Source organism: Durio zibethinus, chromosome 13 (genome assembly GCF_047325235.1).
Source record: "Durio zibethinus cultivar Kanyao isolate XHJ-2024 chromosome 13, ASM4732523v1, whole genome shotgun sequence".
In the NCBI taxonomy this organism is placed as follows: Eukaryota; Viridiplantae; Streptophyta; class Magnoliopsida; order Malvales; family Malvaceae; genus Durio; species Durio zibethinus.
This window is the reverse complement of record NC_143174.1, coordinates 2,913,143-2,938,827: the sequence shown is the minus strand read 5'-3', so window position 1 is coordinate 2,938,827 and position 25,685 is coordinate 2,913,143. Positions and strand designations below refer to the sequence as shown.

General features: G+C 28.8%; 2 protein-coding genes across 3 annotated transcripts; one reads left to right on the top strand and one right to left on the bottom strand.

Moving 5' to 3' along the window:
• Positions 1-179: 179 nt before the first annotated feature.
• LOC111303797 (alpha/beta-Hydrolases superfamily protein) lies at positions 180-3,946 on the bottom strand. 2 transcript variants are annotated; one of them, XM_022900240.2, is made up of 5 exons: positions 3,638-3,946; positions 2,486-2,739; positions 1,781-1,992; positions 1,380-1,647; positions 180-1,065 (listed from the first exon to the last, which is right to left on the bottom strand). In XM_022900240.2, the coding sequence occupies exons 1-5, from the start codon at positions 3,726-3,728 to the stop codon at positions 775-777; spliced, it is 1,116 nt and encodes a 371-aa protein (XP_022755975.1). In that variant the 5' UTR covers positions 3,729-3,946; the 3' UTR covers positions 180-774. The 2 variants fall into 2 exon arrangements, with proteins under 2 accessions (XP_022755975.1, XP_022755976.1); XM_022900241.2 differs by lacking the exon at positions 3,638-3,946 and adding an exon at positions 3,369-3,532.
• Positions 3,947-13,840: 9,894 nt separating this feature from the next.
• Positions 13,841-15,535, top strand: ATC (centroradiali). Its single transcript, XM_022900915.2, has 4 exons — positions 13,841-14,112; positions 14,212-14,273; positions 14,688-14,728; positions 14,842-15,535. The coding sequence occupies exons 1-4, from the start codon at positions 13,912-13,914 to the stop codon at positions 15,060-15,062; spliced, it is 525 nt and encodes a 174-aa protein (XP_022756650.1). The 5' UTR covers positions 13,841-13,911; the 3' UTR covers positions 15,063-15,535.
• Positions 15,536-25,685: the final 10,150 nt, after the last annotated feature.

Below are 25,685 nucleotides of genomic sequence, written 5' to 3'. Positions count from 1 at the left end.
GAAACGAAAGAAAGAAAAAACAGGAAAAGATTAATTTAACAGATCTTCGAAGTATATAATGCGGATTGAGCATTTATAATCTTCTAGCTAGACTAGTGAAATTATACATGTGACATAGTAAAGGCTTCCACCATTCCCCAGTAAGTTTAAACAGTTTCAAATGAAAGCATCGGAGAGCGGCAGCAAATGCAACACAATTTCATTATTGAAAGTCATAAGGTAAACAACAATTATGGTGTCATGGAGCCAATTGAACTGGCGCAATCTTGGTAGATTTTTGACAAAATTTTGGAGGACCACCGACCACTTGCAGGACTCCAAGGGGGCCAGGGCCCAGGGGCTCTAGCTGGAAAAAACCTCATATATCCCTCTCTTCCCTTTCATGTCTTCAGACATAAATGTGTGGCGTAAAAGGGGGGGACCCCATCACCATGTCCTGACAAAAGATACTAAGCCCATGGAAGGAAAGGCTTGATTTTAGACATAGTTCGTCACTGAGATGCAAATAAGGCTTCAATTTCTATGTTAAACTCAAATGCCCGACATAAACTCGTTTCTTTTCAAGTTTGAGGAAGCAGTGTCAAACCCAAATGTCCCAACAAAAAGAAATTCAAATGAGCTCTCAATCCCTGATAAGCAGCAGGTGATCCAACCACACCCTTGAACAGTTCACTAAATAAAGAAAAATCACACATGCAAGAAATTGAATAGTTCACTAAACAAAGTACAACATTGAGTGCAGCACATATAGATCTTAGTATAAGATTTGAGTTCTTATCCGTGCAAAAGTTCCCGTAAAACAGCTTCACAGTTTTTGCTGTCAAAAATCAGAAGGTGCCCAGCATCAGGAACCTCATGGTAATGAATCCAAGAAAGCTTTTCTGAGAGATAACGATTTATTTGATATGGAATGATTCTGTCCTCATAACCTTGCCAAACATGGACTGAGCCCTCATTGTCAGGGAAAGGATTAACTAGATCCATGGGATCGAATTCCCACTTTCCATAACTGACCATTATATCTCGATGCAGAGATTCATAAACACCTTGTTGTCGAATCTTTTCCTGCAGTCAGACATATAGCTAAGCAACATCAGTTGGAAACACTTGCAGTGAGAATAAGCCAGTTAAATAATTTATGTATTCGAGGAACAAATGTCTAAGAAAGTAGCATTATAGAAAATCATGTGATTGTAGAATCTTGTTTTCATTTTTAGCCGCTATATGTTTGATGAGGAACAAATCCCTCTTTCGAGAAGGTTCTGCAATATAAGTCCGGTGACACTAAGCATCACATTACTCAAATATTTTAGGAATGCAATAATAGATAGCAGTTTCTGTCTTTCTTATGACAAATCAATTTATAAGAACTTAACAACCTGACCAACATTTGGGGCTTCTGACCACTTCTCCAAGATCTTCAAATCACTTTGGCTAAATATTGCCATGTTACCAGCCATAATGCTCAATGAAGAGAACCATTTCTGGGTCATCCACCAGTAGAATAACCAAGGGGTGTAATGGGCAACTCGAAATGACCATTGGTCCTGTGCAAGCAACCTGTTGAACGCCTCACTTGATAAATTGGCAGGAAGACAAGGCCACCAGTAGTGGACAAAAGGAACCACCAGAGAAGCTCCTGCCAATCTGTAAATAAGAAAAAAGTCATTGCCAGAGTAGCTCCTTACCTTTAGTATAATTAGAAAACAAGAATTCTGCAATGACAAAAAGAAGAAAAACATAGGAAGCTTGTAAGTTGTAAACAAATTGAGCAACATGCCTATGAGGTATGTATTTTAAGCAACTGTAAATAGGGTAGGCTCCCAATGAAATGCCAATCACATAAAACTTAGAACCGATCTGCAACTTGTCAGCTAATTCTTGAACATCATATGCTTCACTCTTCACTGAGCGTGATGGATTTGGGTCACTGTCTCCATAACCTGCTCTGTCGAAGAAGAGGAAATAGATCTTGAGGTCCTCTATAAGTTCCTGGAAATGAAACCATAATGCTAAATTAGCAACTAAAATTGTGTTCCATTTACTCTTCTTTTCATACCGAACCTTATCATCTGATCCTAGGCCATGCTCTACATACTGGCCCAGCAATCTTGTTGCCAGGCATAACATTTTGCTAACTCTTGCCTTGAGTAAAATCTTGTTCACTCTTCTTTTTTTGTCAGTAACTATTCAATCCCAAGCAGCTTGTTCATACAACATGCTGAATAATTTGGCATATGCTGTTGTTATCCAGAATGCGGATAAAATGCCAACCAAAATTGATCAAAACATTTGTGTTCCTAGCACTATTTACAGAGAATGGATAAAAGAGCTCATAAACATATTTTCTAGCCTGTCTTAATATTGCAAACTTGCATTCATCCTTCCATATCAATTCAGAAGTAACAAAGTAAAACTTCCAGCAACAAGTTTAGATAAATACATGATAAGGTGAGCAAAATTTTAAACAATCAAAAGTTCATACTTGAGGAGCAGGTAAATTCAGATCTTTGGAGCTGTCAAAGCCATGAATGACAACAATTTTGTGCTTTGCCTCTTCCTTTGGAACTCCGGCTTCCCTGTAAGCCAAATGCCTCCCATCACTGAACTTAACTCTAGGAGAAGTTACAGGAGGCCCATCTGGTGAGCCACATATCTTCGGAGGGGGTGGCTTTGTTGTCTGATAAGCCCATCCCAGGAGACCCACTGTCAAAGCTACCACTATAGGTGCAATCATTGCTGCAAAGGGAGAAAAAAACCATACAATCCATTATATCAGGAAGAATTTAACAAAGAAAGATAGAGTTACACTGTCAAAGCCAACGTTTTGTCCATCTAAGTATCTATCTTTTTCTTGTGAAATTTTAAAGCAGACACAACTCAGAGAGCGAAAGAGTCACTTTTGTACCCAAAACATGGATTGCTTTCCAAATTCTGGATCATATAGATTCAGCTAGCTCTTCACCGAACAAGGGGGTCTAAGGGGAAGCAGAGCGCTTATATGCCTAAAACATTGGTGATTTTCAAATTCTCTAGTATGCACAAACCTTGGGGCTTTTTTAAATATGTATATTTGAAACTCAGTTAACAGACAAAATCCGGTTAAAAATATCCATCACTAAAGTTTTCTTTTAGTAATTCCAATCTCAAGTGTTTCTATTGGATGGAGTCCTTTCTTCTAAATGCACAAAAATATTTGTTATCTTTTTTTTTTTTTTCTTTTTGGGATCAATGAAATTTCATCAACCAATACTAAACCAGGAACCTGCTAAGACTACTAGAATTACAGCAGAACATGAAAGAAGCAGCAAAAGCAACAGCAGCTGCAAAAGTATCAAAGCTAGCTGCAGACCAGTTCTCCAACTTACACAATTAGTTTGGAATCTGCCGAAATTTAGAGAAAGCACAATCATACAAATCCCTGTAATTCATATTACAATCCAAACTTGCATCTTCTAAATAACAACCAAATCAAAATAAAAAGTTTATTGAAGAGCCAGTAACTAACAATGGAAAAACATTCTTTGACTTCTCAAAGCAATGAATTGATCCCAAATAACTATATACCCAGAAATTCTTACAAACAGTTAGATAAAAAAAAAAAGCTGAAACAACAAAAGGAAATTAAAAACCCAACCTGGAAATGAACTGGATTTAGCTCGGTTAGTTCTGGTGTGAGCACTGGCAGATGCAGCTGAGATCTTCTTCTTGATGTGGCCACTTGTCATTTCTAGTTCACAGAGTAGAGGAAAATTTCTTGAAAAAGACACGTGCCAGAATCTGATCCACAGGGGCAGGGCTCACTGTTTTAGATAGTGCCAAATGATATTTATTCGAGTTTCCAAATTGCAGCAAGGATCGTGCACTGCATGCACCAAAAATAATACAACTACAATTAGTTTTCCAAGATTGTTGTACTTTGACCCGTTGTCCCAACGGTGGTAAGATTGGAGTAGTTGTTTTGAAGTTTAGAACTTTGAAGCATGTAAGATTTGTACCAGTTAGATAATGATTTCAAGATGATACATCATTTTAATAAAATTACTTTTATATATATATATATATATATATACATGAAAATTTGTTAAATTTTAATTATAAAATAGGGTAAAATGCAACTTGGAGGCCTCTTTCAATTGGCATCCATGACAGTGAAACCCGCCTATTGCAGAATGAGAATTAACGGTCAGCATGGAAGGTTGAAGCCCTGATTATGTGAAATGGGCAGATGAGGGCCTAGCCCATTTTGCAAGGAAAGAGAGATTGCCCAATGCTGAAACTCAATCAACTGCAACTTTACTTGCTTTCACGTGGAACAATTTCTCAAGCTGAAACACCCTTGAATCACTGTTTGCTTTGTCTTGTACATATTGTAACAGAAATTCCTGCTTTCTTTGGATAAGCTGATTGAGCTGAGCTAAAATAATAAAAAATTTTCTAAACTTTATCATATTATTTAAATAAATTTTTATATTTTTATTGTAGGCAAATAGCTTTTTAACTCTTAATTTATATCTAAATAAGTTTTTAACTTTTAATTTGTATTTAAATAAAATTTTAATTTTTAATCTAATCTAATCTAATCTAGTATATATATTATATTACAGAATACATGGATACCTATAAGGTATGCCACGTAGATACTTACATGGATAGCCTATATTTTTGACATGTAAGATAATAATTTAATTTAAAATTTTAACCAAATAATCTCATTCAATAATTATTTTATTTTTAAAAATATTTAAATATTTAAAAAATAGATTTATTTTAATATTTCATGAGTTTTATTTTAATTTAAATGAAATAAAATTTATCCAAAACTCACTTTTTTCAAATACATTTAGAATAAAATCAATAATTTTGTTATTTCTTTTTTAAAATGAACTATTAAATCATTTATATATCTTTTTTTAAATTTTAAAAAATATATAATTTAGATTTATCTCTAACAATCTAGAGGTATGATCTTTTTTTAAATATATATAAGTTAAATATATCTATTTTAAAATTTAAAATTTAAAATATAAATTTATTTTTATAAATTTCCTAATAAATTTTAAAAAATCAAATATAATTTATTTCACTATTTAATGGATGCCATCTTCCATCTTGATGAAATATTCTTGTGACGAATTTCTTCTATTACTCATTTAATTAGTCCATCAATTGCACATATCAATGGTATTAGTCGTACTTGTATCCAATAAAATATCATCTTATCTCTTTCATTCATTATTAGTTGCATATATATTTTTTCTTATTTTATTTTGAGAAATTATTATTTTGATTCTTATCTACTAGTTAGTGGTGGAAAGGGATGTTAATTACCAAACACCAAATCTAGAGCTTTGAGGGTTTTCGTTGGCAATTGATATTCTCTTTAAAAATTATCAGTGTGACAAAAATTTTCTTATTAATTTCGTTCTACTTGATCATTAATTATGGTTTTACCATTAATTTGTGAGATTTTTGTGCTACAATGGTCTTCTTTTAAAACTTACTTTTAGGAGTAATAGGTCCTATATTAAATTAAGGGAATTGGAACTTCAAAATCATGTGTCCCATCAAACAGAGCAACAATTTTATCAAGTAAAAATCAATAAAAATTGTAATGTTAATATTTAAATAGTCTTTTATTTATCTAGATTATTGTAAGAAATATGAATTGAGATATATTCGCTTTGATGTTAAAACTTAAAATGCCTTTAATCTTTATAATGTAACAATAAAATAATCCTACATGAGGTATTTTTTGTTTGTTTTGTATTGGCTAATGTTATATCCATGAAATGCAAGAGTGAAAAGATTAAGTTGGGGCACTCTATTGTGGTACAAGTAAAAAAGTAAACTATGAAAATGATATAAAATCACTTGCTTTTATTTATTGGAAATATTAATTTTTATAAGATGATACGAATATATCTTTGCTATTTAACTTTATCATCTTATATTAATAATTTAACATTGAGATGGAGATGAAAAGGTTTTTTTTTCTATGAGACTTTTGAAGACAATTATCTAAAGTATCTACAAATTTTTTATTTTTGAATCAAATTGTTATTATTTTCTTTAATTTTATAATATAAGAATTTTTTTCATTAAATATAGATATTTAAATATAAATGATAAAATAATTAAAGTGAAAATGAAATTTTATATTTTTAATTATGAATGATAATTTAATTCATTTGCATTTCATTATATTTTTAAGCATTATCCAATTATATCCTTAAACCTAAGAAAGTGTTTATTTTTCAAAACTGTCTATCATTTTGTAAATATAAATGCATTATTTTCAAGTTTAAATTTGATAATTACATACAATTTGAAAATAGTTTATGAAGATACCGGTCATCCATTTTCACTTAAAAAATTTTAAAAAAGGAATTTAATATTTTTTGAATAATACCTTTATATTTTGTTCATATATTTATTTAAAATTTAATATTATTTTATAATTATAATTTTAAAATAAATAAATAAATTAATTCGTGCATTGCACAAGTCACAAGCTAGTATATAGTATATTACAACCTATAAAGTTAAATGGTAAAAATTGCTTATGTGGACAGTTAGGTGGAAGGCTTCGTTTTTTAACACATAAAAAAATTTCTAAAATTTCTCTAATAACATGTAAAATATTTATTAATTTTAAGCTATTTATCAAAAAATATATTTAAAATTTTATTTAATTATCCAAAATTTTCAAATTTCAAATGAATAACCATTTCTTATATATTACTTAGTTATCCAAATATATATCTAGATGGATAATTTTTAAATTGTTAGTAACAACATCTAATTTAGATATATTATTTTTTAGGATTTTCTAATAATCTAAACATATATCTTTTTAAAATTAAAAATTTCATAGATATATTATTCTTTAAAATTGATTTATAAAATAATTACATTTAATAAATTATTTAAATTCAAAACAAAAATCTATGAAAATTTGAAAATTTTGAATTTATTTTACATTTTTAAATTTAGCCAAAAATTAAGAATATATATATATATATGCATTATAAATTTTAAATACATATCTTCACTAAAATTGATTAGATTTATTTTTTATTAATTTGAATTTGAAAGACATGTTTTATTGTTTAATTTCTTTATCATTAGATTGTTTTCAACTATGTATCTGAAATAACAATAAAAGGCATCAATAAAAATTTTATATTATTTCACTCATAGTCCTAATCACCCATCATTTTTTTTTGTTTGAGAAAAATTGTAATTTGTAACTATATCATTTATATATTTATGAAATAATCAGCTGATTTGTGTTTTATTAGATGATTCTAAGGAAGATCTAGAAATTTAATTGTTTAAAGTAAGAGGAGACTAAAGACTTCTTTTATATATATATATATATATATATATATATATATATATATATGTGTGTGTGTGTGTGTGTGTGTGTGTGTATTTACCTTCATATCAATGTCATTTTTCTATTTAATTGAGCGGTAATTGGATTATTAATAGCAACCAAACAACAAGGTATCATATTATATATAATATAAATGGCCTGTTAAAATTTTTTTTTGGTTCATAATTTTTTATATTTCCTCTTCATCAAAATCGTAACACTCATTTTATTAATAAAAATTGAGATAAACTGAAATTCAATTTGATTTATATCTTTTTTATTTTTTGGATTTTTTCTTTCTCCAATATTATTTATTGTATATTTTAAATTTTATTAATATTTTATCTAAAAACTATTTTTTATTATGACTTGATATCTTAATTATATTATTTATATTTTAAATATGTAAATAATTAAATAATATTAATTTATAATTTTATTAATATTTAAATAAAATAAAAATGGTCTGTGCATCGTATGAATTATAAATTAGTTTATACCTAAACAAACCTTAATATAAATTAATCTTTTATTTATTTCAAATAAAGGCTTATATGAATACAAACGCAAAGATAAGAGCTTATTTGAGTAAAATATAAAAAATTATTTCAATAAAATTAAATAGCTGAAGGACTTTTTTAATATTTTAATTATGAAATTATTAAAAAAAAAGGTACACAACCTTTTTATGTATGGTTAAACACTTTTATGGGCTTTTCTTTGTTCTCAAATGTGCTAAGCTTTTTTTTTTTTTTTTTAAGGGCTCTTTTCCTTGATCTCTCTGAATTTATAAGCGAAATTAAACTATTAATATGTATTTTATTATGATACAATTTTTAAAATTAATAAAAAAAATTATTAGATGAACAAATGGCAATTATATCTAATGTTATATGTGAAATTTAAAATTTTCAATATTAATAATATATAAAATAATAATATTCCTTAATAAATTATTTTTGTTGTAGTTTGGACAAGTGTTGCATTTTTTCTCTTAAAAGAACAAATGCATTATTCATTTCAATACCTTATAGTGAAAGTACTACTTTTGTAGTAATGATTAAAATATTTGTCACTATATTATATACTATATATGTAACTTTTCATTAGCAACAAGTACATATATGATAACATTTTAAAGCCGATGAATAATTCAAAGAAAGTGAAAAGGCTTGCTTTCTTTCAGCAAATATATTCCAAAGCAATTGGTCCCCAGTTTTCCATTGCACATCATTGATCAACATTTATCTTAAGTACTCTAAGTAATCAGTATAAGCATAATTAATTAATATTTTACCCACAGCTAGGGAGAGAATCATGGAAAGACAGCTAGGTCTCTAATCATAAATTATATATTACATGCATTAATTTATGAAGTGAAGTTGAGAAGAGAGAGAGAAAGAATTAAGGGTCCCTATAGTGCGTTCATCATATGAAGATTCGTATTCAATTTATGAGAAATTATTTATTTTAACTCAAAAATTTTATAATTTTATTTTATTAAAAATATCATATAAATATATATATTTACGTTCATCATATGAAGATTCGTATTCAATTTATGAGAAATTATTTATTTTAACTCAAAAATTTTATAATTTTATTTTATTAAAAATATCATATAAATATATATATTTAAATATATATATATATCATAACAAATTTTCGTAATATTTTGACGCGAGATTGAAATGTGATATATCATATATCAAAATCTCTATTTTTAAGAGTTAATATCGAGCAAGTTTTAGATTTAAATGGACCATGATGATTAGAACATTTGTTTAATTTATGCCGATGTGATCATGTTCAGTGATAATTAACTCCACATTTGCCTCAATAATGTACCTATACCTAGTATTACTTTTTGTGTATTTATATACTCGAAATTTCACCCATTTTCATTTTACAAAAGGTTCAACAATATTAAACCAATCCAAGAAATTTGTAAGAGAAGGCCCTCTGTCAAAAAGTTTTACCCGAAGATCTAAGATTCGAAATAGTATTTAACTAATCAATGAGGGTTGGCAGAAGTGATAAGGGATGAATGTTAGATACATTAGCATTCAGATTTGAATTCTCTCGATCTATTGTTGATAAATGATTCGTAAATTTAAAAAATTTATAAATGAAAATTCAATACATCCGTAAATCCTAATTGAGTTAGTATGTGATAATTTTTCCTACTCTTATACTCTTAAACTTTCTCTCAAAAAAGAAATTATTAACTATTCGAACAAAATTAAATTTTTACAAGCCACTCCTTAAAAAATGGAAAACCTAGAAAATAATAATACACATGAGAATATAGAAACACTGGGACAATGGAGGAATAGAGGTGCCATGCACAATTAATGATAGGCTTAATTATAAAAAGACAAAGGTAAATAAATAAAATATTGTCCACTAGCATTAAAGCTTTTTCCAATTCTCCACTGTTTGTCGCAGAAAATGTTGAAACATTGTTGCATGCAATGAATTAAGCCAAAAGCTTCTTAATTATCTCCCTTTTTTCCCTGCAGGGACGAAAAGTTTTACTAAGGTAATGTTCTTTTGTGTTTCCAAAAAAGAATAAAAAGGTACCATGCAAGGCTTAAATTTGGGTAGCTGCAGTTGCACCCTTTGGCCGACATATTCTGAAGAACAGGACTCTCTAGCAAATGTTCATGGGTCTAGTCTATCGTAGTCGGCAACAATTTTTAAAAGATTTATACGTTAATTTGATTGATGACATGTTTTAAGTTAAAAATCCAATCTAAAGGTTCATATTTAAACATCTAACTTAAATATTTTATACTCATTATGTTCATCGTGAAATAAATTTTTGTGTGGATTCAATGATTTCTAATGCGAGTCATCAACTATTAGATTTTTATAAAATTATGGTTCTTTTTGATGGAATGAAGATATTTTTGTTCAATAATCTGATGTTTGCGATAAGTTAATTAATTAGTAGATTTATAAATGGATTAATTCAAAAGTGTAGTCAGAAAATTTTTTTAATGGAGTCATATTTCAACTTTCTTTATATAATTATGATATTATATATACATTATATTATTGAAAAAATATTATATTAAATCTTATAGTTTTAAGTTTAGAAAATTACAAAATATATTATCTAGTTACTTTGTTAAAAAGTTAGTGTACATATAAAAGAGAAATCAATAAATAAATTATTAACAATCAATCAATCACCATAAGATAATATATTTAAAAAATGCTACATTTTATATTTTATTAAAATATTTTTATTAGTGGTCAAATTATACTGAATAAAAAATTTATAATCATATATATATATTATATAATATAAATATAAGACTTTTTAAGAAATTTTTTATCCTTCTTTTAGATTTTAACTAATTTTAGTGGGATCATTATGAGTAAATTACACAAAAATCTATTAAAACACTCATAGTAAATTAAGTTTTTTTTTTTTTTAAATTGAGTGAGATCAATTGACCCTCAATTTTATATGTGGCTACACCACTGTGGTTTATAGACTTATAGTCACAAATAATTCAATATTGATGAATATATGCACGTCTACATAATGTGTGCATTTAAGAAATTTTTTATCCTCTTTTTAGATTTTAACTAATTTTAGTGGGATCAATATTAGTAAATTACACAAAAATGTATTAAAATAATCATACTAAATTAAGTTTTTTTTTTTTTTTAAATTGAGTGAGATCAATTGGCCCTCAATTTGATATGTGGCTACACCACTGTGGTTTATAGACTTATAGTCACTTATAATTCATTATTGATGAATATATGCACGTCTACCTAATGTCTGCATGTGTTCATGCGCATGATTTCATTGTTGAATTATTTTTTCTCAATGTATATGTATGCCAAGCTAATTCTTTTTTTTTTTTTAATTTTCTCTTATTCTATTTTTTCTTATATATTTATTTAAATAAATAAATAAATAAATAGAAATGGGAGTTCCAAGGGAATGTGATGTTTTACTCGTGGCTAATTGCCCAATATATACTGTTGGAAGAAGAAGAATCACTGATATAAACCTTTCGGCAGAAAAAAAAAATGGTGAAAGGAATGGCAGAAGTGAAGGAAAAAGAAAGTGGAATAAAACGCATGGTTTAGGGTGGAATATAAAGAAAAGAAGTTTAAGGGTTTCCATTTGTAGAAACCCCACTCTCTTATCACTACTTATTCATATAAAGAAAATGAGAAATTGACACCCCAACTCGATCTCTTTCTTTACTTTGAAATGATCCTTCACCACTACAGCAATACCCTTTTGTGGTTGTGGGTTGTGGCACAATATTAATGTGAGTGGTGGTGGAGTTCCTTTATGCTTCAAAAGTCCAACCCTCATCCTTAAAATATCCCTAAAATCAGTAACAAATTCATCAGTGAATGGTTAAATTGGGAATTAGTCTGAAACAAACGCATCTCATGAATTTCTCCCTTTTTTTTTAACCTTTTATACAGAAGTCCATGAGTAGTACTACTAGTCCCTATCCCTAGCTTGGGAATGTTATATATATTATTAGCAGGATCATCAGCTGAAAATTCTGTCTTTCCATTATGTCAAAGAAGAGCACAAAAAATGAGGGGACTGCTTAAGTGGAGACCCACAATTACATTATCAAGCTTTTCAATTTCTCCGGGGGTTAAACTACACCAAACAAACAAATAAAATAACTACATGTATGATAGGAGAGACCCACATTATAGTTTCTTTCCAAAGATATGTACTTCCTTATGATTCCTTGTTGATATGGTATTTTTTGTGTGTCTTAGTTAGAGGAAAGTGAAGAGAGATTGAAAGTGAGATGACCCACATTTGTAGGTAAAAAATACGGTCAAAAGATATTAAAGTTGGTTTTTCGAGATACATTTCAATACTCAAATCATAAAGTATCTAGATTTTTAAGGGGAAGAAAGTGAAATGTGTTAAGGAAGCTATTATGAAGGGAAAGTGCTTAAATCTTAAGTTCTTATATACTTAGGTCTCATTTTTATCTTATTTATGAGATGAAAGGTGATGATTTAATTGAGATAATTAACAGTTAATGATAAATTTACATGGAGTTTGGAAATGTTTCACGTGGATTGTTGTCAATTGTATTTAATGATTTAAGATAAGCATAAACTATATTTAATGATCACAATAAATAAGTTGAAAGTGAAGTGTTCATTTTTTAAGTGATGTTTTGACGGGACACTAGTGAAAATGTTGAGCGAACCTTTCCTTGGCGAGGGGCAAGCTAGTTCTTGAGGTATTGTGACGTAATAGTTGGACGTATACTAATTAAGCAATTTAGAAGGTTGATTTCATTGATCGAGTAAATGGACATAACACTCCTAAATTTATTCTCAACTTATATATAAAAATTCTCCTTTTGTCTTTGTGATCTATTGATGAAATATTAAATTTTAATTTCAATGATCATGGTTCAACCATTTTAACCTCAAGTACAAAAAAAAAAAAATTCTCTTTCTGCCTTGAGTCACTTTATTGGGTTTCCCTTTCCTTGAGTCGAAGAAATTAATCAAACCCTTTGGCCTAATGTTGTCTGGATATCTATTTCCAAGGCATTGCACCAAGGAAAAAGAGGATCTGAGCATATAACGAGTATATACAATGTTGTCTAGATACATAAGCCATGTCCCATACGTACTAATAACCAATATTTCTCCCTAGAGGATGCAGTAGTGTGGGAGACCCAAAAAGAGTCTCTCTCCTATAGCGAGTTCTCAGTTATCAGTTTTCCTTGAGAGCATGCAACATCAGTGTGAGAGGGCCCTAATGAACATCCCATACTTTAAATTTCAGATATCTCTCTAGTTTTCTGTTAACAAAGGCAGCTATTCTATTCTGTTCACTTTGACTGGTGCCTGTTATAAATTGGTAATGGCCCTTTTTTTTTTTTTGTTATAAAAAAGTTTGTAGCTTAAGAAATAAGAGAAAGAATTAAAAGTGTTGGAATTCGAACCCAAAACCTGTTAAATATCATTGCGTGATTCCACTGAGATAAACTCTGAGTTCATTGTTGTAAGGCCTTTAGTACTTGAAATTTTGGTGTGGCTCATAGTATATGCACAACAAAGGTGCAGTGGGAAATGTAATACTAGGCACATCATTTGCATTAAATGTGCCAAAATTGAACTTATGCCATTAAAGAAAAGATTTTATAGTAATTATAGTAAAAGTATGTTGGAATGGCTCACCTTTGAGAAATTTACCCTAATAGTAAAGGTTCTGTCCTGATGGTATAGCTGAGTGTCTAGCTTATTAGATTACAGAACAGAACATTTAAACTTTTTCTCTTTTTTCAAGTTCCACTTTCTTAACCTCACAACCCAACTAAATGGATCTCAAGATAGTTTGAGGGTGCTTTTCAGCACTATAAATATGGGGGCTTCTACTTCATTGCCCAATAAGAAGCCTTCTAAACGATAAAAGAAGCATATAAGCTTATCCACTCTTATAACAACCAGTCTCCATTCTTCAGTCTGATCCACTCCCTGCCCCTGTTATCTACTAATCTCGGATGGCAAAACTGTCAGATCCTCTTGTTGTGGGGAGAGTGATTGGAGATGTTATTGATGCTATCTCCCCATCTGTGAAAATGACTGTCACTTTCAACTTCAACAAGCAGGTATATAATGGCCATGAGTTATTTCCGTCCTCAGTAACCAACAAGCCTAAGGTTGAGGTTCATGGAGGTGATATGAGATCCTTTTTCACCCTGGTAACTACACTTTTCGCTTCTTTTCTTTTGTTTTCTTTTTCATCTGTTTCTAGGCCATATGATCATAAAAGAGTCATCAATCATCTTTTTACCTTGCAGGTAATGACAGACCCAGATGTTCCTGGTCCTAGTGACCCATACCTGAAGGAGCACTTACACTGGTAGATAATATTTCCTTTAAAATTTTCTCTTCATCAAAACTCATACAAAATATATGAACCTTTAACGCCTTCTATCTTATACTCTATGTAAGTTAGGTCAGCTAACAAGGCATGATTCAACTGAGGCAGGAATACATAGAGAATTAATTTGGCACATTAAGCATGTACCTACAACTACAAATAATCCAAATCCCAAAACTACACACAAAAAAATATACTTTCCGTAGCGCAGTTGACACTCTATATATGTGTATATTGACTGTTATTTTTAGGGTTCATGATTTCCTGATTTTCAGTGATAAAGCTAAAACAAAGGTAACAAGTTTCAACAAAACAAGAAGAGAAAATCAAACTAAGACCACAAACATTTAAGCAATCTACTGATTATCTGTACTTGAAATGACAATCTCACAGGATAGTGACAGATATCCCCGGGACAACAGATGCTACATTTGGTAAGTCCCTTCATCCTGAAAGAGTGAGAGCATATGATAGACGATGAAGAAACAGGAACATGACTAACTTTTATGGTTATATATGTATATATGCTCTATGAATTAAACAACAGGAAGGGAAGTGGTGAACTACGAAATGCCGAGGCCAAACATAGGGATCCACAGGTTTGTGTTCCTCCTTTTCAAGCAGAAACGCAGGCAAACAGTGATAAGCACACCATCATCACGGGATCATTTCAATACCAGAAAGTTTGCAGAAGAAAACGAGCTGGGCCTTCCTGTTGCAGCTGTCTATTTCAATGCTCAAAGGGAAACAGCTGCAAGAAGACGCTAAAATAAGTGGTGCAGATGGATCGTGATGTTTGCCAAGTCTCTTCACTGTGCCAATGTGCCAGAATTAAAAGATATGTAGTCGTGTCCATGTACAATGTGGCTAAGAATAAAACACGGTGGGGGCTTTTGTTAGGGATTATGTAGCAATTTGACTGGAAATAATCTGATTCAAAAGACTAGGTCTCTGGTCTTCTTATTATCTCAAGGTTATGCTACTTTGTAATTTCAGTTGTTGGGAAAAACATTTAAAAGAAAGGTATCTTCCATTATATTTTTCTTTTTCTTTTTTTTTTTAAATTTATTCTCATTTCCCTGCCAAACGCACGTTGGTTAGTTATAATTTATGCTAATTTTTCAATCAACGCCCTTTGCCTCTTTTGTATTTGGGGAAAATCCATCTTTTCTTTGGCTTTGATTGATGTCTTGACTATCTATTATTAGGTGTCAAAGACTAAATATTTACCTACAAAAAGTAACCCCTAGTTTAAATTCCATTTGCTTTTCCAGGCTTTGGTCATTTGTGGTTAATTTTGGATTCAAGCCCAACAAATTTGACTTAAATCTAGTAAGATTTGCTGTTCTTTTGTTGTGTTATTTCAGAAAGGAAAAGGGTGATTAAAGGAATCTCCTGCAGAATAATCATTTGAGTCACTGAACATCACTTGGACTGTAATCCAAAGATGGAAGAACCACTTTACTTATGCATTAACTGAAGAACAAGAACCAACTGAAGTTTGTAGATTTTTCCATAACAAGAACTAGAAATGCCACTGACTGTAGTAATTCAACCTACTAAGAGAAACTCTCACGTTTTCTTTTTTTCTTCCAGGCTCTGGCCATGTGGGTTATGCCAAGTTTTATCATATTGACAAGACAAGCCCTGTAAATTCAATCTGAATGTGGTAAGAATAGGCTTACCTGAATTTATCATATTCTTTAGAGTGAAGAATGAAAAGAATAGATGTTTTCTGCAGAATAATCATTTGAATTCTCAGATTATTACTCGATCTGTATTGTAAATACTCGAACAACCAATTTACCTAGGAAACAAACAAACGCGCAAACACTTATCCACACAAATAAGAGAACAAGCTTAAAATAAAAATAAAAATAAAAATACATAAATATATTTATTTCAGTACAATTTAAAATGTCTTAATTCAAATCCAATTCACTAATAAAAATAATTTTTATAACTGTGAGATTTTTAGAATGAGAAAGATCATAAAAAAATTTTTTACTAAAAAACTTAACTGAAAACCTAATTATACTATTTTAATAACATACTTAACTATTTTTTTGTTGGTATCTAACTATTTGATATTACCAAACTAAAATCAAAGCATTTCATTTATAAGGTTGAAATCCCTTATAACTTTATTAAACTTCCCAAGATTTAAGACAAACTCTTAACTTTTATAACTTCATTCAACTTTCGATATATGATTAAAAGATTCAAGGCAAATATTAACAAATCTTCTATTGACTTGAATCTTCAAATATTTTAACAATATTTGCAAAATTGACATACTTACTCATCTTCTTTTTCGTCGTTATAGGAAGCACAACCACTGAGACTACATCGAACATGTAAAAGTAATTCTTGATCCTATTTCCTTTGTAAAACCACACTATCATTTTTGTACACTTTGCACCAATCATTTCGTTCATAGTATGTATATCAACGAGAAGTTAACTCACCCAAGTCAATTAAATTGTAGCTATAAGTTGGTACATACCTTACATGATGAAAATTTTTAACAACACCATTGTGAAATCTAAGGTGGATACTCCCAACACCTTAAATCTGTATTTTTTTTTGGTTAGAAACCACCATATTGCCACACTTTACATTCTCTTCCAACTTCATAAAATAACTTTTATCATTATAGATATGGACAAAAACAACTTAATTTAAAATCCAACCTTTATCATCCTTCAAAGTATGAGTTTCATTCATTCAAGTTGTCAAAAAGAAATCATCATCAAATATAATAGTAATAGTATCACTTTATTCTTCATCTGATTTTTTCTCGTCATTTGTCCTTTTAAAGACAGTCATATCCCTTTTCAGTTTCTTGCAACGCACTTGAATATGTTCATTCTTACCATAGTAATAACATTTTATATCTCTGTAATCTTTGTCACTTAACTTTGATATCTTTCTTAATATATCAATCCTCTTTTAAGTCTTTTTTAGATAAGAATCCTTTATAGTTAGTACATTCCTTCAAAGTGATAAGTTCTTTGTTCCTATAAACTTTTTATTCTCAAGTAATAGAGCAATCACATTATCCAATTTCAAAGTAAACATACTCACCAAAAAAGTCTGAACTAAAAGTTTATAGAACTTGGGTAAAGATAACAACAAAATTAAAACTTTTTTTTCATATTCTAACTTATCAATAGAAATAACTAATGATTGAGAAACTTGTTGGAAATAGTGACTCAAATCCCATAAGAGATTTGTTTGAAATTTATTAGATATTACTTGATGAATAAAAAGACTTGCAGAAGAATAATTTCAAGAGGAAAAAGATTTTTAATAGGCAAGTTTATATGATTATAAATAGATGGAGTCTTTATAGGTTTAAGTATTGAAAAAATATGTAAGAGAGTTATAGGATTTTATAGGTAAACACCTCATAAGACTATTAGAGATTTATATATTATGAGTATGTATGTTTGTTTGTGAATGGATTAGAGGAGACTGAGAATGTCTATATAGGTATGATGCATGAGTTCATATGGATATATGTTTGGTTGTGTCGAAAGATTGCATATGGGTTTGTGTTTGTTTGGGTTAAGAATACTCCGTAGGACTAGAAGAGATTGAAAGAGCCTATAAGTATTGATTGTTGAGTGAGATTGATTTGATGTATGTTTGTAATTTTTTACAACTAGTGAATCTTATTTCTCATCCATTGACGTAGGTCAATTAGATCAAATCACGTTAAATTATTATCTTTTGTGTATTTGATTCATTGTTTGATTATGCTTCTGTCGACTTGAATTAAATTGAGGTTTTTGACTTAACAAGTGGTATTCAAGCTGAAGGTTTAAGATGAGAGAAGAGCTAAACGTTCGAGTTATGAGAAGAGACAAGCTTAGAGGAGATCGATTCAAAAGAAGAGTTCAAGTTCATATTTTGAAAATTGAAGATCAGTTGCATGAAGCGTAAAAATACACAAGAGAAGATAATTATGAAACTTTCACTACAGGTGAAACCAAGCATGTCTAGCATGAAAATAGATGATTTGATGAAATTTGAGTCAATGTGAAGATTATTGAGAATAGTAACTCAAATATCATAAAAGATTTATTTATGATTTGTTAGATATTACTTGATAGACAAGAAGACTTACAAAATAAGAATTCTAAGAGAAAAAAGATTTTTAATAGGTAAGTTTGACTTGCAGAAGAAGAATTCTAAGAGAAAAAGGATTTTTAATAGGTAAGTTTGTATGGTTATAAATAGATGAAGTCTTTACAGGATTATGTATGAAAAAAATGTAAAAGAGTTATAAGATTTTATAGGTAGACACCCCATAAAACTATTAGAGATTTACGTCTTATGAGTGTATATATTTATTTATGAGTAGATTAAAGGAGATTGAGAAGATTCACATAGATATGATGTATGGGTGTATATAGATATGTCTTTGATTGTGTCAAAAGTTTGCACATAAGTTTGTATTTATTTGGGTTGAGAATACTTTATAGGATTAAAAGAGATTGAGAGGGCCTATGGGTATTGATTGTTGAGTAAGATTGATTTGATGTATATTTGTAATTCTCTATAACTAGTGGATCTTGTTTATCATCCATAGACGTAGGTCGACTGAATCGAATCAGATTAAATTATTATCTTTTGTGTGTTTGATTCATTGTTTGATTATACTTTCGCTGATGTGAATTAGATTGAGGCTTTTAGCCTAACAAAACTAACTTATCAAACCCATTTAAATGATTATGAAGACTTGTACCTTCTTTCATCTTCAGAGAATATAAATTTATCTTCAAATATAATGTCAATGACTTTGACATGTAAATGCTTCCAAACTTATCTTACAAATATTTAGAAATACTCTCAGTTAACACACTAGACTTTATCTCTAAGATTAGAGACAATATACTAGAACTAGTAGCTTTCTTTTGAATTTTATTTCAATTATTATTTGTCATTCCTTCAATTTTATTATTCTCTAATGCTTGATCTAACTCTTGTTGTACTAATAGATCTTGAATAATACTTTGCCAAAGTGTAAAATTCCTTTTTACATTAAATAAATGAATCTCAAACTTAGGCATACTAAACATACTTTTAGATATTTTGAGATACTTGCATTGTATTCATGAAACTTACTTGCATTGCATTCACGAAACTTACTTGCTCTATCTTCATTGAACTCAGATTCCCATTTTTAGGGTTTGCCTTTTCTCACTTCTCGAATCTCGCTCTTATATCATTTATAGGTATCAAACAAATACACACAACACTCACATACAAACAATAGAGCCAACCTAAAACAAAAATAAAAATATAAAAATATATTTGTTTCGGTTTAACTCAAAATGACTTACTTTAAATTCAATTCACTAACAAAATAAACGTTCATAGACTTTTAAAATGAGAAAAATTACTATAAACTTGTTACTTAAAACTTAACCAAAAGCCTAATTAAACAAATTTAATAGTCCACTGATTTAACTATTCTTTTAGTGTCTAATTATTTGAAATTACATGACTAAAACTAAAATATCTTATTTAAAATAACTTTACTAAACTTCTTATGTGAAATTTAAGACAAATTTTCAACTCTTATAACATCACTTAATTTTTGATGTGGAATTAAGAAATTTAAAGTAAACCTCATTATTTATGTACACATTGACTGAAGAACAAAAATCCAGTTAAAATTGCAGAAAAACAAAATTCGAACTTACTACAATAATTCTAGCCTAGATGAGCAAACCTCACTTTTCCTTTTTCTCTAGCACTGTGGTTTAGTGTAACTTTTTTCTTTGATTAGGTTTAACAAATCAAGCCAAACCTGTATTTATTCTATGTTCTACAGCATTTGAATTCACAAATTATCACTTGGTCTGTTTTGTAAATCTGAAAGAACCACTTTACTTACACATTGACTGGAGAACAAAGAGCCCGACTGAAACTGCAGAAATAAGACTGATCATCACAACAACAGTTGAAGCCTAGATGAGAAACCTTCACTTTTCCATTTTTTCTTCAAGGCTCTGGCATAGTGTGAAGTAACTTTTTCATCATGTTCGACAAGCCAAGTCCTGCAAATTTTACAACAATCAATTTGGTTTTATCACGTTTTTTAGAAAACGAGAAAAAAAGGGAAGGAACAGTCTGCAAGATTTCATATATCACTTGGGTCAGTTGGTCTATATTGCAAATCCTTGAAAACCCACCTTGTTTATGCATTATCTGAAGAGCAAAAACCAAGTGGATGTGTACATAATGTAAGTGACTAAAACAATTCATTGAAAAAGTTGTGGTGCATATTGCTGCTATGGCATGCATAGCCAATGACCCTAGCAGTTGATTGAGTTCATCAAAAGCATGTTTTGCTTGTATCGATCTTTGGACTTATTTCTTTTCTCTTCTTCCTGTCTGCTTCTTTTATCAAGAACACTACTAGTATAAGATTCAAAACCACATCCCATGCATCTGCTTGATATGATCTACACCATACCGAATCATGTCAGCAAATGACTGGCCGCGGGACGTTCCACTAATTTCAAACCTAAAACTCATATATACCAGCAGTTTTGTGAACATGAAAATACACATCAACGACAATATCTTAACTAATCTGTGACAGGGAGTCTTAAAAAATTAAACTAATTAACCTCACAACAAGTTCAAGGCATCTGAATAAAGTATGTATGAACTGATCAGCAAGGCATGCCTCACCTCATGTCAGCTCCTATTCCATGAATGAACCTAGCTAGCTATAGAAGCCATTGTATTAGGATGCAGATTACATTGTTTTAAAATAATATATCCAAGCCCCCGTTTGGGAAAACAAAGAGAATATATGATCATTCAGAGGATAATACTTATATTGATTTTTTTTTTATTTTGTAATTGTGGTATATAGAGTTAGAGCCTCTCAATGAAGAAGAATAAGAACCCTGTTATTTGATTTGACAAACAATGTTTATTGTAACTTTTGTCTGTTATATGAAAATAGTGTACTGGGGCAGTTTTTGTAGTACACGCCAAAATTGATGTTCCTTGGTTAAAAAAAGTGAACAAGTACCTAAGTGCTCAAAATTTAATTATAAATTCATTCCATTCCCATTTCCCACAGCCTGTAAAATTGTAAAAGGTGAGTTCCTAACAGAAATTAAGGGATAGAAAACTTTGACTAGACCTTCAATATTGTTAACACAATGTATTTCAGGCCCCTGGCAGATGGCATACAGGCTTTGTGAAGAGAAGTCTCAATCAACAAGTCTGACTTATCGGCCTACAAAATGGGCATGTGAATAAGATTGTGAACTAAAAGTATACTATATATATACACGGATTTTGTACCATCTTCCACAACTTAAACACTTTCATGTCTCCATATGTAAATTCAAGGTAAATTTTCATTAAAATCTGCGGTGTAATCCTGGGATAGACTAGCCTCCCCTCATTTAAACTTTTATTAAACGAAAAATTTTCATCTTAATTACATCCTCAAATCAATTTTTTTGGTATTATTACATCTCAAATTATGAATATATATGAATTAATCTCTATAGTAATATTTTCCATCTAATTAAGCAATTTAGTATCTGTTAGGACTATTTTTGGATTTAAAGGATAAATTAATTCTTTTTTTTTATTAAAGGCTATTAATATATAATCAAAAATATTTTTAACTTTTGAATCAATTTAACATATATAGTATCATGTTAACATTATTACATTATTATTTTACCTCACAAATTTTTTACTTTTTGTCTATAAATAAAATTATTAAGATACTATTGATTCATTTTATTTTTTCTTCTATTTTTCTCATTTTTCACTTTTCTTTTAATTTCTTATAGTCGACCTTTAACTTAAGCAACGTATTACAAATGCAAAAAATGCTATTTATCTTTACTTTTAATTATTTTTTTTTTCTATTGTGGATTTAAAATTTAACCCAACTCAGACACTAAGAGTATCTAATACTATATACCTTGAACTTACGTATTAATTCCTTACGGAGGAGATGGAAAATTTGCAGAAGATTTGCTAGCCTTTTATAGGTGAAGAAGTGTAGTCTTTCTTTTTCGGCCACCGAATAAGTCTAGTCTTTGACACCACCTTTTTTTCGCCTATTTTAGATATAGTGGACCACTCTAGGTACAGTTAAAATTATCAGTCAGGAAACCATTCTTTTTCCTTTGTATTTACTATTCCCTTGCAGCCTATATGTGCTGCCTATGGTTTTCTTTTTGATCTTTAGGATATTGACCGATCGGTATTCTTCCAAAAGGTAAAACGAGATTTCAGAAAAGATCTGCTACGATGTATCAAGACTTGAAGTTTACACATAAGATATTTACAAAACAACATAAGATATTTACAAAACAACAAGTAGATATTTGATTCGTGTAATCTTACATTTTGAAAAAAAAAAAAAATTTTTTTTTTAAAAAGTGTGATATTTCAAGTTTTTTTATTTTTAAGATATTTCATATTTAAATTCATTCATTTGATTGAGAGAAATCTACATATATTAAATTTTGAATAATTACTATAATCACCTTGATATATATATGATGATTGTTAACCATTTAAAAAATATAAAGAAATTATTTAAGGTTTTTTTAATAAAAAATACCTTAAATAATTTTTAATATTTTTTTAAAGGAGATTATTTAATAATAATTTTTAATATTTTTTTAAAGGGGATTATTTAATATATTTTTGATCAAAAATACTTTAAATAATCTTCTTTAAAATGTATCAGCGAATCTTTTAAGACATTTTTAGATTAAAAAATGCCTTAAATAATATTTTTTAATTTTTTTATTTGACTTATTTTGGGTGTTTTCCCCTTTAAAATATATCAACGGATTTTTTAAAGTATTTTTAGGCTAAAAACACCTTAAATAATACCTTTCAAAAAGTTAAAGGAGATTATTTATGATATTTTTTGTTATTAAAGCGATTTTGGTCCAAAAACGCCTTAAATAATACATTTCAATTTTGAACAAGCTTATTTAAGGTGTTTTTGAATAAAAAAGCGTTAAATAATTAATTTTATTACTTATAGGATTTAAGAGATAAAATATAAAAAAACTAGAGCAGTTCAATTAGTTAGAACATATGACAGTTAACCATAAAGTTTGATATCTCTCTCTTGCATTTTAAGCCTTTTTCAAGAAAATATTTAAGGTGTTTTTGCACTTTTATTTGCGAATCCCTTTGTTTAATCCTATAAACATGAGAATTATGTATTTTTTTTCTTATTTTATGGCTTGGTACGCCTCACTTTGTTGAATTATATCAAGATTTCTCCCTTACAATTACTTATTTGTTAAGACAACAATCCATGGGAAGGAAAATCTTATTATTATTGGGAAAATACCTTAAATAATCCATTGAAAAGTACTTAAAATGCTAGAGAAAAAAATTGAACCTATGACCTTATGGTTAATAATCATATGCTTTAACTAACTGAGCTACTCCAATACTTTTATATTTTATCTTTTAATTCTTATAAATAATGAAATTGATTATTTAAGATGTTTTTGATAAAAAAACACCTTAAATAAGATCTTTCAAAATTGAAAGGTATTATTTAAGATGTTTTTAGACTAAAAACGCTTTAAAAAATTCGTTGATATATTTAAAGAGGATTATTTAAGTCATTTTTATCGAAAAATACCTTAAATAAGCCAAATAAAAATTTGATGTGTATTATTTAAGGCATTTTTAGACTAAAATGCCTTAAAAAAATCCACTGATACATTTTAAAAGGGATTATTTAAAGCATTTGTTGTCCAAAAACACCTTAAATAAGGGATTAAATAATTTTCTTCAAAAAATCAAAAGGGTAATAGCTATTTTATAATTTTTTATTCAAGTTAAATTTAAAAATAATGCTATTTTTCCCTTGGAATCCTGGAATACCATAGGGAGAGGTATATTTTTTATTCTAGGACTTCAAGTATTGTTAAAAATTTATCAATTTTTCTTGAAATCAGATTACCCTAAATTAAACTTTGGAATTAAATACCCAATAGTAAGATTTCGAACGAAAATGTGTAGATTTCCTTGAACCAAATGCCCCTCAAAAGTATTGTCTTCCCTATCAAAGGAAGGAACAAATCCTACATGAAGTCATTGTTGATTTCAATGACTATGAACTCCATAAGAGCAGATCAAGTAGTGAGCTTAAGTTATTTGGTAGTTGCAGCTAGCTCTCCTTGCTAAAATATCAACAACATTTTAGCTTTTTAGTCACATTATAATGGTTTAACCTGCACTAAAGAGTTGCAGCATATCATTTATATATAAAAATATGAACTTCAAAAATATTAATAGTAATCAACCTAAATATTCTTATAAAATTTTAAATTAACAAATTTATTTTTAAATATATAACTTTTGTTAATTTATTTAAATTTAATTTAAATCAACTAAAATTTAAAAATAGAGTTTATGAGAAATTAGACTATTAAAATCTTCAAAAATTAATTCTAAAAGTATTAAAAGTGATTGATTAAAATATTTTAAATAAATTTTTTTATAAAATTTAATTTAAATGATTTTTTTTGTTATTAAACTTTTTTTTATAATTAAACTAACAAGTGCTAAAAGCGATTGACTAAACCCTTAATAAAATTTTAATTTCAAAAATTTTAAAGGTGACTAATTAAAATACAATTACTAATTTTTATAAAATTTAATTTAAATGACTTTATTTTTATTATTAATGTAGACACCCAATTTGGTCTAGGCCCGGATCAATTGGGCCTGGTCCAAATGGGTATGCCTGTTTTATTTTTTATTCTGGTATTTTTATTTTTTGTATCTTATTTATTTATTTATTTATTGTTACTATTTATTAATATATATATATTTTAGTATTTATTTGTTAATATACATATATATACTTTATTATTATTTATCTATTATTATTATTATTTATCTATTAATTAATATATTATCCTTATTATTATTTTTTTTATTTTATTATTTAGTTTATTTTTTTTTCTTCTTTTCTTTACCCAATTGGAGTTAGATTAGGATAGAAACTTGAGTTTTACCGTGAATTTGGGATTCAATCAGAATCCAGATTGGATTCAAAGATTGAATCCCAATCCAAAAGAGAATAGGGATTGATCAAAAACTCTTCTGATCAATCCCTATAAATAATGGCTAGAACAAAACAGAAGACACACACAGAGAAGAAACAGAAGCTAAAAAGCGTTTTGGTGCATTAGAACAGCTCTAGGAATCGGTGAAAATTTTTGGAGAATTTTTTTATGAATTTTTTTTGGAAAGTTTTGAAAATTTTCCAGATTTCGATTGAATTTTTTGGTGAAGTTTGAATTTTTCGGTGAATTTTCTAGCCAAGTTTGAATTTCCCAGCCACATACC

Excerpts from the sequence above, each read along its gene's own strand:
- LOC111303797 (XM_022900240.2), bottom strand. The coding sequence starts at position 3,728 with ATGACAAGTGGCCACATCAAGAAGAAGATCTCAGCTGCATCTGCCAGT. Across the intron at positions 1,648-1,780 it reads TTAAAATACATACCTCATAG|ATTGGCAGGAGCTTCTCTGG; the intron begins GCATGTTGCTCA and ends TCTTATTTACAG. Across the intron at positions 1,066-1,379 it reads AAGCCCCAAATGTTGGTCAG|GAAAAGATTCGACAACAAGG; the intron begins GTTGTTAAGTTC and ends GTCTGACTGCAG.
- ATC (XM_022900915.2), top strand. The coding sequence starts at position 13,912 with ATGGCAAAACTGTCAGATCCTCTTGTTGTGGGGAGAGTGATTGGAGAT. Across the intron at positions 14,113-14,211 it reads TGAGATCCTTTTTCACCCTG|GTAATGACAGACCCAGATGT; the intron begins GTAACTACACTT and ends TTTACCTTGCAG. Across the intron at positions 14,274-14,687 it reads CTGAAGGAGCACTTACACTG|GATAGTGACAGATATCCCCG; the intron begins GTAGATAATATT and ends ACAATCTCACAG.